This window comes from Argiope bruennichi, chromosome 8 (genome assembly GCF_947563725.1).
Source record: "Argiope bruennichi chromosome 8, qqArgBrue1.1, whole genome shotgun sequence".
NCBI classification, from domain to species: Eukaryota; Metazoa; Arthropoda; class Arachnida; order Araneae; family Araneidae; genus Argiope; species Argiope bruennichi.
In genome coordinates, this window is record NC_079158.1 from 115,172,442 (window position 1) to 115,188,893 (window position 16,452).

The following is a 16,452-nucleotide window of genomic DNA, read 5'->3' on the forward strand; positions in this document are numbered from 1 at the left end:
TCGTACGGACTTTGGATTTTTATATTCAACCCCTTAAGATGTTTTAAAACCCTCGAATTTTATTTGAATTGTAATTAATATTCAAGATTTCGGTTAAGCAAGCAGTCTTATTCTCATCCTTTTGTCTTAAATGTGCACAGTTTGCTTTGAATCCCAGCATTAGAACTTGGTAACTTATGTTTGGTTTGGGGGAAGGGGGATAGGAAGTTTCTAAGTTGATACGGGCAACTTAAAAAAATTAGATTTAAAAGAATATCTATTTTAAGAATAGAAAATCTCAAAGGTTGTTTGGTCTTCAAATCATTTTACCCCAATTTCATATCATTTAGGAAAAGGGAGTGGAGACATAGCAGCTTTTTAATAGAGCAGTTAATCCTTCAAAATGCTCAGAAATATGGGATGCCAAATTTTTTTCGTTTCTGTTTAAGAGTATGTAATTATATGTGGTTCAAATATACAAACGGCTTTCAAATTTTTTAAGATAAGTTATGAGTGGAACTTTGAATTTACGGCTTTTTAACTTGTGAATAAATTGTGGTGGTTCAATACAGTATCCAATATGAAGTTAAAATCTCATGAAGTTTTATCTCAGACATCACATTTTATCTGCAAATATATAAAAATATCTTCAGTAAATATATAAAAAGATTAATTTTTATCTTAGTATCTATCTATCACTAATCGAAATTTACTTTCTTAAAGGTAAAACATTATACATTTTCTAATACAAGAATCATGCGAAATGATTTTAAAAATAAAAATCTTATTCAAAGATCTTACAAATATTGGTAAAATACAAGGTTGTTGAAAACGATTGCATCGATTACAGACTACTATTTCTTCCTTGTAAATGGCGATAAGAAGGGGGGAAAATGCCAACGCAATACAGTAAAAAGCTTAAAATTTTGTTTGTGCTCATAATATTAAACTTATATGTCTTCTCTTGGTCACACCGGCAATAAGGGGTAATTCATTTCACTACCATATGGAATATTCTATTTGCGTATCTTCAGTTCGTCCGTTTACTGTTGCACATGAAAGAATCATTAATACAAGATCTCTGATATAGCCCAAGAAATGGAAACACAAGAAGTAATTTGAAGACACTTATTAAATTTAGACAGCCACTTGCGGAAACAGTGACGGATTTCCGACTAGAATAGACAGAGAGCAATTCACAAGGAAGTGAGGATAAAAAAGAATCTTTTTCTCAATGAAATGGGGAGTCAAAAAGTAAATTGAAGACACTTGCAGAGATTTAGATAGTGACATGCAGAACTATCGGCGGCGTTTCGATTAGGCAGTATCTAGGGTCACTAGGCTGAGAAGGGACGGCAAGCAAGTCAGTTAAAAACTTAATTTTCCTATAAGGCCAAATAAATAAATTTTCAAAAAACACAAATTATATGAATGATAATGATAATATTAATATTTTATCAAGTATAATTTATGTATTTTATCAAGTATATTTTATATGTATTCAAGTATTTTTTTTATGTTTCCTTATTTTCATTTAGTTATTAGAATATTCAAAAACTCCGAAAGTTTGGTCCCAATATTATGGTACATAAAATGAATGCTGAACAGTCTGAAGTCAGAGTAGATAAATAGAAACAAATGTATTTTTACAAAGTGAATAAATTTTTGAAAGTTTTAATAAACAAACAAAAAAATCAATTTAAAGTAAAATAAAATGCATTGAAATATGAAATCTGACCGATTTATTAAAAGAGGGTCCTCATATTGTACATTGCCTTGGGCCGCAAAATATCTAAATCCACCACTGTGTACAAGATTATGTGGCTATTGAACGCGCATTAATTAGGTGTGAACTTGCTTTACAAGGTGTAGCGCGAAATGCACTACTGCACGGATATGGCTAGTGTGACCAAGATATATCTCATAAATTTATTATTATGCATTCAACCAAAATTGTAAGCTTCCTTCTATAGTGTGTACACAGTTTTTCTTTCCATCGTGAGTTACAAGGAAATGATAGCCATTTGTAATTTCATGCAGTTGTTTTGAAAATCCTGTATATTATTAAAAATCTTTTCAAAAGCATTAACAACAATTAAATATTAATTACATTTTGAACCTCGTAATAATAATCCTCTCCTTGAGGTCGATTATACCTGCTGACATACTCCAAGCCGTGGGGACCTTTGGATGAGTAATTCTCGAGATGGGGTAGATCTAACAGGTGTTCTCGGTAATTCATGAGAAAGTAAACCCAGGGTTTCACAATAAACAACAACAACAACAAAAAAAAATCAATTTAGAGTAAAATGCTTTGAAATATGAAATCTGACCGATTCATTAAAGGAGGGTCCTCATATTGTACATTGCTTTGGGCCGCAAAATATCTAAATCCACCACTGAACACAAGATTATTTGGCTATTGAACGCGCATTAATTAGTTGCGAACTTGCTTTACAGAATGCAGCGCGAAATGCACTACTGCACGGATATTGCTAGTGTGGCCAAGATACACACTCATAAGCTTATTATTATGCATTCAACCAAAATTGTAAGCTTCCTTCCGTAGTGTGTACACAGTTTTTCTTTCCATCGTGAGTTACAAGGAAATTATAGCCATTAGTAATTTCATGCAGTTGTTTTGAAAATCCTGTATCTTATTAAAAATCTTTTCAAAAGCATTAACAACAATTAAATATTAATTACATTTTGAACCTCGTAATAATAATCCTCTCCTTGAGGTCGATTATACCTGCTGACATACTCCAAGCCGTGGGGACCTTTGGATGAGTAATTCTCGAGATGGGGTAGATCTAACAGGTGTTCTCGGTAATTCATGAGAAAGTAAACCCAGGGTTTCACAATAAACAACAACAACAAAAAAAAATCAATTTAGAGTAAAATGCTTTGAAATATGAAATCTGACCGATTCATTAAAGGAGGGTCCTCATATTGTACATTGCTTTGGGCCGCAAAATATCTAAATCCACCACTGAACACAAGATTATTTGGCTATTGAACGCGCATTAATTAGTTGCGAACTTGCTTTACAGAATGCAGCGCGAAATGCACTACTGCACGGATATTGCTAGTGTGGCCAAGATACACACTCATAAGCTTATTATTATGCATTCAACCAAAATTGTAAGCTTCCTTCCGCAGTGTGTACACAGTTTTTCTTTCCATCGTGAGTTACAAGGAAATTATAGCCATTAGTAATTTCATGCAGTTGTTTTGAAAATCCTGTATCTTATTAAAAATCTTTTCAAAAGCATTAACAACAATTAAATATTAATTACATTTTGAACCTCGTAATAATAATCCTCTCCTTGAGGTCGATTATACCTGCTGACATACTCCAAGCCGTGGGGACCTTTGGATGAGTAATTCTCGAGATGGGGTAGATCTAACAGGTGTTCTCGGTAATTCATGAGAAAGTAAATCCAGGGTTTCACGATAGGCAAAACGCGATTTTCATCATCTGGAATGAAAGGCTGCACCTCGACTTTAATTCGATTGTAATACTTTCCATTGCATTCTAATTCGTCCATGCGTTCCAACATGGCATCGTCTACTTTGTACAGCTCTCCTATGACATGCTAGAAAGGGAAATACATTTTTAAAAGTCTTTCAAATTAGCAAACACATTAAAAAAAAACTAATTATACCCAATATGATTAACCATAAAATTTGAATATATTACTGTGATAAAAATATATCAGAAAAGAATAATTTAAAATCCGTATTAGCAACAAAATTCTTCAGAAGTTGCTACGAATTCCATTAACGGCTATATTCATACCATCCAAGCTATTTTTCGTCTTCTATTATCGTTTGAAATTAAAATGTTTTTTAAGGAACAAAAATATTTGTTTTTGATAATTCGTTAAATTATATATACAATTGAGGAAAAAATAAGCTTTTCAATTCAATTTTCATTAAAAAATTTTTACAACAAAAATATTCGAACCGTTGCAAAGAATCTTCGAGAATAACATGTTGTTGGAAGCAAAATTTTCTGTAATCTTTTGAATTTTCAAGATTGATTGTTTTTTAATAATATCCGATACAGGAAATTTCGGAAAAATAGAAAATGCAATGAAATAATTTTTTTAAAAAAATTATTACGATGTGCATCATGATCTTTTACCAAATCGTGGGAGTCCAAGGATATATATAAAGTCCGAATTAATTTCTTTTTTTAAAATCTTAAATTGGCCTATTTTAATTTATTATAAAATTTCCTCTTATTTCCTTATCTAAATTTTACTTTTTTATTTAATTATTTTTAACGCGTGCTTTAAAAAAATTGCTGAGTTTAGATTTCCAGCCTTCCGAGTGGAGGTATAAAAATCCCTAGCAGCTACGGCATTCTTGAAAAAAAAAAAAAAAAAAAAAAACCTCAAATTCTCTTTCGTTAAAATTAATCTATAAAAGAATCTCTTAATAAACGCACTAAGGGAAAAAATTTGAATGTTCTAATGCGAACACCTCTAATGTTCTAATGCGAGCAGACGTATTCCACCTTCGATCTCCATGTACAAATCTTGATATCTCATGGAAAAATAAATTGAAACTAAATTCCAAATTTGTCTTCTTTTCGACCACGTGTCTTCAAAATTATGTTACATATACATTGCATCCTTTTATAAAACTTATTTGTAGGACTTATTCAAAATTTCCTTCGAATACTTCCCGATATTCAAAATTTCCTTCGAATTCTTCCCGATAACGCGAATAATCGATTTTCTATATGAACATATTTGGAAAGGGGGAGGGGATGTATACTTAACGATTTTGTGAAATTCCTGCTTCTTTCGCTAAATTTTAAAGATTAAAATCATTTCAGAACAATATATATATATATATATATATATATATATATATATATATATATATATATATATATATATATATATATATATATATATATTTATATATATATATATATATATATATATATATTAAATTCTTAATGTAAACCTAAGTAATTTCCAAAGCTTTATCTAAATTTAGCCTATTTACGATTCGTACTTATCGAAATTTAAAACTGTTTCACCTAATTTTTTTTCATTCTAATTTTTATCTCCAGCAAAACGCCACTTTTTTGCTTCCTGTTCACTTTTAATAATCTATGGCTAAACTGAATTTAAAATAATAATCTCATCCCAAAAAGGAATAATTAAAGAATCTGTAAAACAGAAATTCAAAATAATATATAACCTACTGGCAAATGTTTATTCTTTTTTCTTAAACAATGTTCTAATCTTTATCAAATTTCTGCAGTCAGCGAAACAATTTTTCACCTTATTTAATTTATATTCCTTTTGACCAAAATCCAAAAGCGCTCACTACACAGAAACTGTTTCTTTACTAAAAATTCGAGATTCCAGAAAAAACTTCGACAAATAGAAATTTTCTATATATGGAAGTTCGATAGATAGGCCATCGGCGGATTTTAACATTCGAAATTACTTTACTTTCTAAATAGATCACACATCCCATTTGAATAATTTATTATTTTAATTTCTTTAATAATTAATATCTTCTCCAATATTTGAGACATTAAAACGTTTTTAAGTGAGTTTTGCATTTTAAATTATTAAGTACCTTCATTTTATTGCAGATTTAAAACTAAAAATTCAATAATTCGATGCGCAAGCCACACTCATCATTGTATGTGAAGGAGTTAGTATTCTAACAATTCCTGATATTTTTTGAAGTGTATGTCTCCATTACTATGTGATTGATTAGAGAAAACACTGTATTTTTTTACGAAATTTTGAAGGAATTTAATGGACGAAAAGAGAATACCTTTCCTACTCCTTTATAAAGAAGATACGGAATATTGTATCTGGATGCAATCACTAAAGGAAATTTTTGGACGGTCCGCGCCATAGCCTCGAAAATGGCCTTGCCTTTGGAAGAATCCGTGACCAGATCATGGTTGGGTTCATTTCTCTTCAGAGTTCCGTAAACAAATATGAGATGGTGAGAATGAGATTCGCCTTCTTTTTCCTACAGATGAGAAATAGTGAATTTGTAAACAAGTGAGTTTCACAGAATAAATATAAAAACAATAATTGAATGAATTATTTTTTTATATAAAATCTGTTTATCATCAGTTAAAAATTGGGAGGAGAATAAAGAAAGTTAATATATAAACGTTTATGTAGACACAAAATCATGCCATTTTTTTTTTTTTTTTTTTTGGTTATTTAGCAACAGTTTGCACGTTCGGTTTTTTAAATACTTGCCTCGGAAGAAAAATGTGAGACAAGATATATTTTTTTAAAGTTGGATAATACGAAAGGATCAGTTGAATCGAAATCGTCAAAAATAAAAAGTTAGGGCAAATGAAAGCGCTGAAAAATCGTTCATACGAACATTCAGTAGGAATATATGAAATAAAACTCTATAAATTTATGCACTTCGGATTTTCAGTTTAAAGAACGAAATTTCCGAACTACAGAAGCATCACCAGAAAATTTTGTCATTTTGAAGTATATAAGTGCTCTATCACTATTTTTCAATGTAATTAAAATAATATGGTATCCTTTTGTGATAAGATGTATTTATCAAAGTTGATTGATATTAATAAATTAATCTTATTAATACTCGACGTCTTATGGGATTATTTCAATTTTATTAATATTATGTCAATTAATTTTTATGAAATACATCTTATCAAAACAGGGGAATAAGTAAATTAAATTTAGATTTTTAATAACTTCAAATTATATATTTCTGCTTTCTAAATTTTATAAATATATCTCTCTAATATGAGAAAATTTTAATTTTATAAATTAGATAGTTTAGTATTTAATAATTGATGCAAAATTAATGTTAGCAGTTCATGCAATTTGAAATTTATTTTTATCATTATAAATGTACAATGAATGTATTTATAATTTCTTATTACTAACAGAAATGCATCATTATATGGTGAAGCGAGATGAGATCATGTAATGATTAAAAAAAACTCATGACGTGATTCTTGGCAGTTGATGAGCGGATTGTGAGCAGAAGGTGTAATCCCTAGTATATAATATTTTATAAGCACCCTGATTGAAAACAGATTTTAAAAATGAAAACATTGATTTGTTACATTTTAAATTGAAAATTATTTGGTACCTATGAAAAAAAAAAAATAGAACGAATAAAGAAAAAAAAAATCGTTTGACAATAAACATTATTTAAATTGCCTTTCACTTCAGCAGTTTTAATTATAATATTTAAAAAAATCACTTCTTTTTATTTAGGAAAAATTCAAATTTCAGATCTTCGATTCTGAAAATATAGATAATTCTTTCAGTTAATCAGTTATTTACGTGATATTTGTAGTATGTTTTTCTAACTGAAATGAAAATATCTGAATTATTCGGATGGCTTTGAGCTTTTTTAATTCTATGATATTTTATTTCAGGATTAATCTTAAAGCAAATTTATTAACTTCCATATTTTACTTTACAAACTTCATGTTCTTATTTTGCATCTTTAAATGCTATCTTTTGGATAAAAGTAAAGATGTCAGTAAAGATGCCATTTTAATTGTCGTTTTTTTCATATAATTATTTTTCAAAAATAGTTTAAACAATTAATTTTGGAACACTTATTTCAAGGTCTATAACTTTTATTATTTTGTATTAAAAAATAAAAGAGATTTAAAAATGATATTATTTAATTTTAAAATGTAAAACTTATGTTATATCAAGAATATTTTTATTTGACTTTCTAAAACATCCTAATACATATGAGAATAATTTTGAATAAATTCATCAGAATTCCCTTCAAATGACATGTAAATTTAAACAGAAACGCAATATTCTTCAGCGAAAATAATCTTCTGAAGCATCAGTATTGAAAAACAATGCAAAATAACAAAATAAGGATTTCAAAATATTTTGATCATAATCAAACATGGCTCTCTCTCTCTCAAACAAAATAATTTGCAACCGGAGCCTTTCGAAATTAGCTGCTATGCTAATAAGTTACAGTTATTGAAATCAAGAATGATGCTTCTGACAAAGTTGGCATTACAAACAAAAAATCTGTAAGTCACCATCATGTTTAACTAGAGGACGTAAATTTTTTGAATCCAAAGCAATATTAGGCTCTCTCCATACTGTACGATGGCTGTCACTGCCAAAAATGTTGAGTTTTCTTTCATTACTAAATATAGCTTTCTTCCAAAGGTTATTGATCTTCAATTGATCAGTTTTTGCAAACTTTAAATGCTTTTTCTGAATTTGCAAGCTGATGGACGATTTCTCTCTAACAATGCGATTTTTATATCCAGCTTGGCTAATGGCATTTCGCACAGTTTCAGCATTTATACTTCTGCCTATGGTTTGAAAAGTTTCTGCAACAAGTTGGATGAACCATATGGTCGCAGCAATCTAAAGTAAAGTGTTAAAAATTTGGGATTAGATGGAAATTCCATTTTCCAGCAGGAAACAACCCCAAACAGAATGCACGTAACGTCAAAATATGGTGTCTTTTTCATTGTGAACAGCAATTATACACACCACCACAGTACCCCGACATCAATGCCATTGAATATTCGTGGACCATACTTGAAAAAGTGGTTCAAAAACACAGAAATAGAAACAAAACTCATTTAAAACAAGTGTTACAAAAAGAATGGGGTAAAATATCTTCAAAAACCACCAAAAATGGGTCGAAACGATACCAGGACGTTTAGAGGCTATTATAAGAGCCAAATGACATGCAACTTAATAGTGACACTTTGTTTCTATGCGTGATATTGCAAATATTTCATTGGTGTATTCTCAATTTTTTGAGGCAAAATTCTGCGTATGTTTATTTAAAATGCTTCCGAAATTTTTCAATTTAGAAGTTTTTGGTTGATTTTTCTTTATTTTTACTCTAAATTAAACCATTTGTTATGTGTAAAAATAAAAACATGTTTGCACTTCCCGGTAATGTGTTATTTATATTTAAAGTCGGATTTATTAAGTCAAAATAAGGTGTACTCTCAATTTTTTGAGTCACTGTATATGTGCCTTATGAAAAAGTTTTAATACCTATAAATTGCTTCTTGTGACATGCACGATCTAAAAATCATACAAGATACTCAACAGGGTAAACCAAATTTTTAAAAATTTAAATTCTTCATCAAAAATTAACCAGAATTTTAACGTTTTCTCTAAATAACTACAAATCAAATTGCCGTACAAAAGCATTCTTACACTACTTTAAAATTAATTTAACATTCTTACTATTTAAGTTATGATGTCACTTTATATTTTAATAAAATTATTTTTTTAATATTTAATTGCAAAACTTAATTGCGCATTTTTGTTGCAGATTTAATGAACATATATCGCCTTTTCTATTATTTTAATATAATTTTACGAATTTGTAAACTTGATTTAAAAATGACGCGAAAATAATTGTAAAAGCGCAGACGATAAAATAAATAACACGATAATACTATAATGCTACTATGACTCAGACGTTTTTCCATTTTCTTTTTCATAGAGTTGATAAATGTATTCACCGAATATTTTACTCTATAGTCAAATCTCTTAAATACCTATGAGAGTTACCGATTTCCGAATTGATGTAAAAATACTACCTTTAAGAAAAATTTGTTCCATTCTATTTTGTGCTAAAAATTAAATTTAAATATGAATTAGGATGTTATATTAATTAATTTGTATACAAATACGCGTCTGACACGTGCCACGAAGTATTCTATTTTTAATTTTAAACTTGCAATTAAACGAAAGTATTAAAATACAAAAATCTTTTAAAAATGCTTCAATATTTCAAATACCCCTTATATTTTTATAAGAATTAATATTAAAATAAATGTGCCAAATAGGACGTGTCTCTAATTAGAAAATTAAGTAAATTTGCAGGTTAAGAAATTAAACAAACATACCCCCAAAAGCATAATGAAATCTTTATTAGATGAATAATTTGCAAAATATCAAATTCCAAATAGTTTTTTTTTTTTGTGTGTGTGTGTGTGTGTCAATTGAGTAGACGCTTTTGTCGACAGTTGATTCGTTTGGGTTCAAGTCCCAATACATCACAGTGCTGTAATTGTCCACTTCATCTAACATCCACATATTACTTTAAATTCTTATAGATATTAAATAATTTTATAAATTTCTTTCTTTCTTTGATTTTAATAATGTGTAAAAAGTAGGTGATTAAATTCATGAAACAAGAAATTTCCCCGCAATAATGAAATATGTTGTTAAAAAATTATGTAAAGAAAAAAAAAATCTTGGCAAGAAAGAAAGATATTATTAAAAATACTTTTTAAATTTTAAGATTGTGTAAAAATTATTTTTAATGGGGTAATCATTTTGGAGGAATCATTTGGAGTCGTATTGAGGGAAAGCGTCAAAATTTGACGCTTGAAAAGACTCAAAATATATTTGCCCTTCGCTCTAGATCAAACGGACGGTTTGTAGAGCGCTAACTAATGCACGCACACACACACACAGAGAGAAGATAGACCAGTACCAGAAAAAAACAATTAATTTATGTTGCAAATGCAAACACCTATATTATAGGTTTGCTGAGCTATCTCAATAATTTAAATTGAGCAATAGAACTAAAAATGCATATCATTTTATTATTATCACTAGCCGCCTTAGGCGACCAATTGATTTGTTGTGAATATTGGTTATGTAATTTCAATTATATCTATAATGGATAATTTGATATACTCGATTCTAAACAATAAAGCATTTTTAAGCATAAAATTTTAATAGACATTAAAGTCGTATCATGTTAGTAATCTTACACCTGTTCTGTATACATGAGCAATTCTTATGGAGTCGTACCCAACAACGTGACAGTACCATTAAACTTTACTTTGAAGCTAATTCAACTTTTAACTGCACATTGTTTTTTGCAGTACCCCACTTTCTTATGCAAACCTCACATATAATAAGCAAAAACTTTCTTCCTTAGAAAATCAAGCGTTGAAATGTTTGATGAAACACTGAAAATTATTTGAATTTCATTGGAACAATGATATGTATTGCAGAAAATTGTATTAAAAAAATATTTTTTTAAAAGCTAACAGAATTTTGGGGGGAGGGTATAGCTTTTATCATCATTAAAAAAACCCATTTTTTTTTTTAAATTATAGTTAATTCTGCGAAATAATATCTTCGAAAGTTCCCATAAGAAAAGAGAAAATAAAATTTTAATTAAAATATAAAAATTCGCTCTAATGTGCACATTCCCACTCTCCTAAGTTTATTTGTGCGAAATAAGATCAAACGGACAAATCTGCTAAGTGCCAATAGATTAGAGTAGGGTTGATACCTGGTTTCACTGTATTAGGTACAAGCTGATATTGACAGTTTGTGTCGATAAGAATTAAAATGCCATCTGCTAATAGATATTAGTTTTAAAGATTGTTATCTCTACTGAAATTGTTCTTTATCTATAACTTTAGGTGTTAATCTTAATTTTATATATTGTTTTTTAAAGCACTAATAAATTCAATTCAGTTTAGTTATATTAATGTCCCGTTTTTAAAGCAACACTACTGCTATTTTAAAACGGACCTCATACTTCTGAACCACGGTCAGATGACAAAGACGACACTAAGCTGGCACTCCCGCTTCCAGACTTCCACATCACAGGTGTTGCCCCCAACGGATTTAACGTGGACCAGAGTTGCTTACACGACGGTTCTTCGGTGGAATCGGATCCCGAGCCTGAAACCTGAGTGGGTAGTTATTCAATAAATTCTAGCTATGTCCTTCCATCAGCCCATCAATGTCGTTGCGATCCAGAATTTTGGCCAGAGACAAATCTCGTTGATTAAGGCTTAATAGGCATTTGCTCAATCACCTAGGAGTCGCGTTCGACAATGCTAGCCAGTAAAAACGTCTTCCATGCAGATATAGGAGTTCTCTTCATACAAGCGCACAAAATAGAAAGATTCAAAATCAATCCAGCATGATGCGGCATCACGATTCTCCTAGTAGCTTGTTACAAAACAACATTAAGCGAATCATTTTTTTTAACATTTTATTTTGCTTTTTAAATGTGGTTTGACTGTATAGTTAAAAAAAACATCATGCAAACTCATGGGATCAAGGAGGCAAGATGGCAAACTAGACTAATACACCCGTCTAATAGGTTGATTCAGATTGGTGTAGCATCACTCAATTTAACACAAACAAGTTCAAGGAGATTACCAGTCAGTATCAAATGCGTCCAAAAGTTGATACCGAATACCTGATACTCTTAGTTTGTTTCAGTTTTATGTATTTGATAATTTTGCATACCTGCTTCAAAGTATCAGACAATCCTATAACAGACAGACAAGCATTTTATTTTCTTATTAGTAACAATACAGATAATTTTCTTTTTAAATTGCTATATCCTGTTAAACATTTATTCACCCACAGATAAGTGCTTGGGTTCATTCTCTAAAATCAAATGAAGACAAAATTCGTTAATCTCAAATCGACATTTCCTATTCAGAGCTCAATGTTAAATCTGCTTGCATATTTTTATACAGTTGATGAAACTATTATAAATTTCTAAATATCAAAAGATATGGTAAATTATAAATTATATACAATTATAATTAATAACTCGTTTGCATCCATAAGCTAAAGAATCATATAAAATTTAATGTAAAAGAAAATTCCTGGCTTCTAATTTGTAAAAAATTTATATATTTCATATTTCACTAGAATAGTAAATAGCATTGTCCACAATATTCCTATTCTAAATATTTTTTCAATCATTATCTTTTTATAATATTTTTCATTACATTTTTTATTGAAAATATGGATATTGAAATAATGTAAAGGTGTGAGATTTTGACAAAATACTTTAAGTAAATAGAAATTCCAATCACATTTCTTATATATTTTAACTTTCAATGAATATCCATGAAATTCTTTCTTATAATTATTCAACCACCTTCAGCAATGGCACAATTTTTCAAATAATATGTCAGATACTCTAATCTAGAAAGCTTCACAGTAATTTTTTTTTTATCTTAATAAAAACTTTACATTGATGCTAAATTTAAATAATTTTTAAATAAATTCAATTTGTATTACTTAGAAAAAAAAGAATAGATATACAAAAGCAAATCATAAAAACTCTTGCATTAAAAATGATAAGCAAAACGAGTTAAATATGATCTTTAACCTCAGATAGGCAAGTGCACTTGCTGATAAGAAGAAAAGTTTAAAATTGCGAGCAGGTTGTTTAGAAATAATAGTGTTGTACTAAATGCAACTGTATGGATGTCATCATATTTTTTCCAATTCCTAGTTACTGATGCATCTTCGATTGCATGTTATGAACGAGCAAAATGCAGTCAAATCTGGTAAACATCAATTCATGGATGTCTCCCAATTTATCAATATTGATTTGTCTGATATCTGGCATCATGCCTATCAATTACTGTGAGCTAAGCTATAAATTATACTTTTCTAGGATCCCTATTTTGGCTATGATTTGTAGAATAAACTGCCATGCTCCATGACAAATTGAGAGATTGCACATACTTTCCACTTTTCCAATAAAATATATGAATTAAGTAAAAGTTAAAAAAAAAAAAAAAAAAAACTTTTAGATAAATTTTACATTTAGTATAAATAAATTTTTTTTGACAATCTAGCAATATTAAATTGAAAGCAGTAAATTAAGAACAAATATTTTCACATTAGGTATTTAAAAGAATTTCCATTATTTAAGAAAATAAAACCCAATTCAAAGTTATAATAAGAAATTGCATAACACACTAGAAAGGTTATAAACAAAAAATTGCAAATTTGAAAAGTAGACAAAACAACAGTTTTTGTAGTGGTCATCTTCCATAAAATTTCAGCATTTTAATTAAGATATCATGAGATATTTAATAATAAAGGCACATTAATTTTTTTATACGGAAAATGAACTTATATAAACTTCTTCACATTTTAAATTATTATGTGTCAAATATTATATATAACTAATTGATATTTCACAGGAAGATATAAATATGAAAGAATGTAATAAATAATATATATATGCATCGCGAATGAATTTTGACTACTTTCGAAATCTTTAGAAGCTTTTAAATTAGATTGTCATGAATTAATATGTAAAACATGATGATCCCAAATTGAAAAAAAGTATAATGAATAAACTGACTTACAAATATTCATCCCCCATACACACATTAGTGCATCTTAGATAAACGACAACGAAGCTGCAGTAAACTAAGCAATTAAGAATTTCTGACTCGAAAATAATATTCACATTCAATAAGTTTTTAAATGCGCTTTATTTCCACATTGAATAGATACAGTACACTCGCAGGAGTTTCGTAAAATGTCCAGTTTTTCTTTTAAATATTTCTTTCTCATAGTGCTACTCAATGGAACATCAGGAGAAGGACAAAACAAAACTTTGTACCCAATCTTTTCCAATTGCCTTATTTTCATTTTTGTGTTTCCTGTCAAGTGACGAGACTGATATGCCAAAGAAAATGCAGGATTAATGACAAAACAAGCCCAGATTTCATCTTTTGGTGGATACAATACAGAATCTGAAGGAAAATTTTTATACAGAGATGACAATGGTTCTGGACTGCAAGTTAAACGAACTATTATATCTGGAGAAAATATGTGAGGCAAAATATGCCTAATTAATATATTTTCTTTTCCATTTAAAATTTCTTCCAAAGTTTCAGTTATTTCAATCATTACTCTTACTAATGTATTGTTATTTTGCGATTCTCCAGGCATATTTCCTCTACGCTTATTCAAAACTTTCAATTCTTCCTTGTGCAGTCTTGGGCCAGAATAATCAGTACATTCTATACCAACACAATAATCTATTTCTGCAAAACTGTTGGCAGATTGAGGGTTTATTTGCTTACAATAATTTCTAAACTTTGGTGCCATAACTGCTCGAATAATACTATGATCATAATGGCCTAAATAAGCGTAATATAATACAGCATAAGGCAAAATTTCAGGGTGATGTTCAATTTCAGTTTGTCGAGATTTTTTGAAAATTTCCAAGGCAAATAATTTATGGAATTTTGATTCAGGGAAATGATTGAAGTGTGAAAGACACTGAAGTAGCTTGGTGCAGTCTTTGATACGAGCAATTTCAATCTCATCAGCTAATTTTTCAGTAACAGTATTCAAAAGTAAAGGATGATAAACATGGCATTCAGTTGCTAAGAGAGCTAAGTGAACTGCAGCCAAAACATCCCATTTGGGGACATATGGTATGCACTTATGTAATAAGGGAATATAATAATCAACAGAATTTAGATGTAAACTCTTCTTTAAAAATTTAAGTATGGCAACAACTGTTACCTTATTAACTTCAGCTAATGCCTTGTTAAATCTATCAATTATTAACCGAATTGTGTTGAAATCTGTAATTTTATTTTCAGTCTTAAAAAAGCCTAAACACACAATTCCAATTTCTTCAACAGTTATTAATTTTAACACTGATGCTAACTTTTCTTCAATATATCCCATTTGATCTTGAGAAACTTTTCTTTGTAAATTAATACAAAACATAAGCTGTACAACTTGACTATTAGAAAGTAATTTCAAATTTCTAAGTAAATCTGAAATTAATGTCCTGTTATACTGTGAAATTCTATTTAATTTAAGATAAAACCAATAATCAGCGACTAATAATTTACGATCCAGATTCCAATTATTAATTCTTTGAACACACTCAAAATCAAGCGCATTCCAAAGCATTTTAAAATTTGGACTGTATGATTTGGGTGATGGTTTCCACAAACATAAATAATGTATTATTTGAATAAGCTGTTCATCTGATATAGCTGGTAATTTATAAACTAAATCTCTTATTAACTGAGTAAATTTTTCATCTTCTAAACTTAAATCTTTTAATACAGCTTGTTCTGTTACCTTTGAGAAATCTGAAAGCTCTTGCACTTGAGAAATTTCAGTAGAACTTGAATTCAAAGGGCCATTTTTTAATGTCAAAGGATACTTGAGAACTGAATTGCAGTATGAATCAATATTAGACATTATATTGTGAGCATATTCGTTTTCTCTTTCTTGAAACTGTTTAGCAAACAGAGGAGTACAACAATGAAATGAAGCATAAAGGGTAGATGCAGAGACTGTTAAGACAGAACATTGATTAACATTGTGAAAGAGCACACGATTAGGTGAGAAACACAGAATGGTCTTTTTAGTTTTCCACAGAGATGAAGTAAATTTATACTTCCGACAAATGCTGGCAAAAGATAATGACAACTTCATCATTTATATAAATAATGATAAAGTAATATTATTTTACTTTATATATTTGTTCCACTTCCATGACCTTCTTGAACAAATAATTCCAGATTAAATATGGACATCAAAACACATTAAGAATTTCACAATAGTAAGTTTCATTCCAATTTCAATAACTTGATAATCTACACAAGACCGATAATTTATTAAAAAACAAACAATACAC

General features: G+C 29.1%; 1 protein-coding gene across 1 annotated transcript; it reads right to left on the reverse strand.

The window, feature by feature from the left end:
• Positions 1-3,263: 3,263 nt before the first annotated feature.
• Positions 3,264-16,444, reverse strand: LOC129980729 (uncharacterized). Its single transcript, XM_056091111.1, has 3 exons — positions 15,891-16,444; positions 5,794-5,997; positions 3,264-3,578 (listed from the first exon to the last, which is right to left on the reverse strand). Exons 1-3 carry the CDS (start codon positions 16,251-16,253, stop codon positions 3,264-3,266), a joined length of 882 nt encoding a protein of 293 aa, XP_055947086.1. The 5' UTR covers positions 16,254-16,444.
• Between the last annotated feature and the right edge of the window lie 8 nt (positions 16,445-16,452).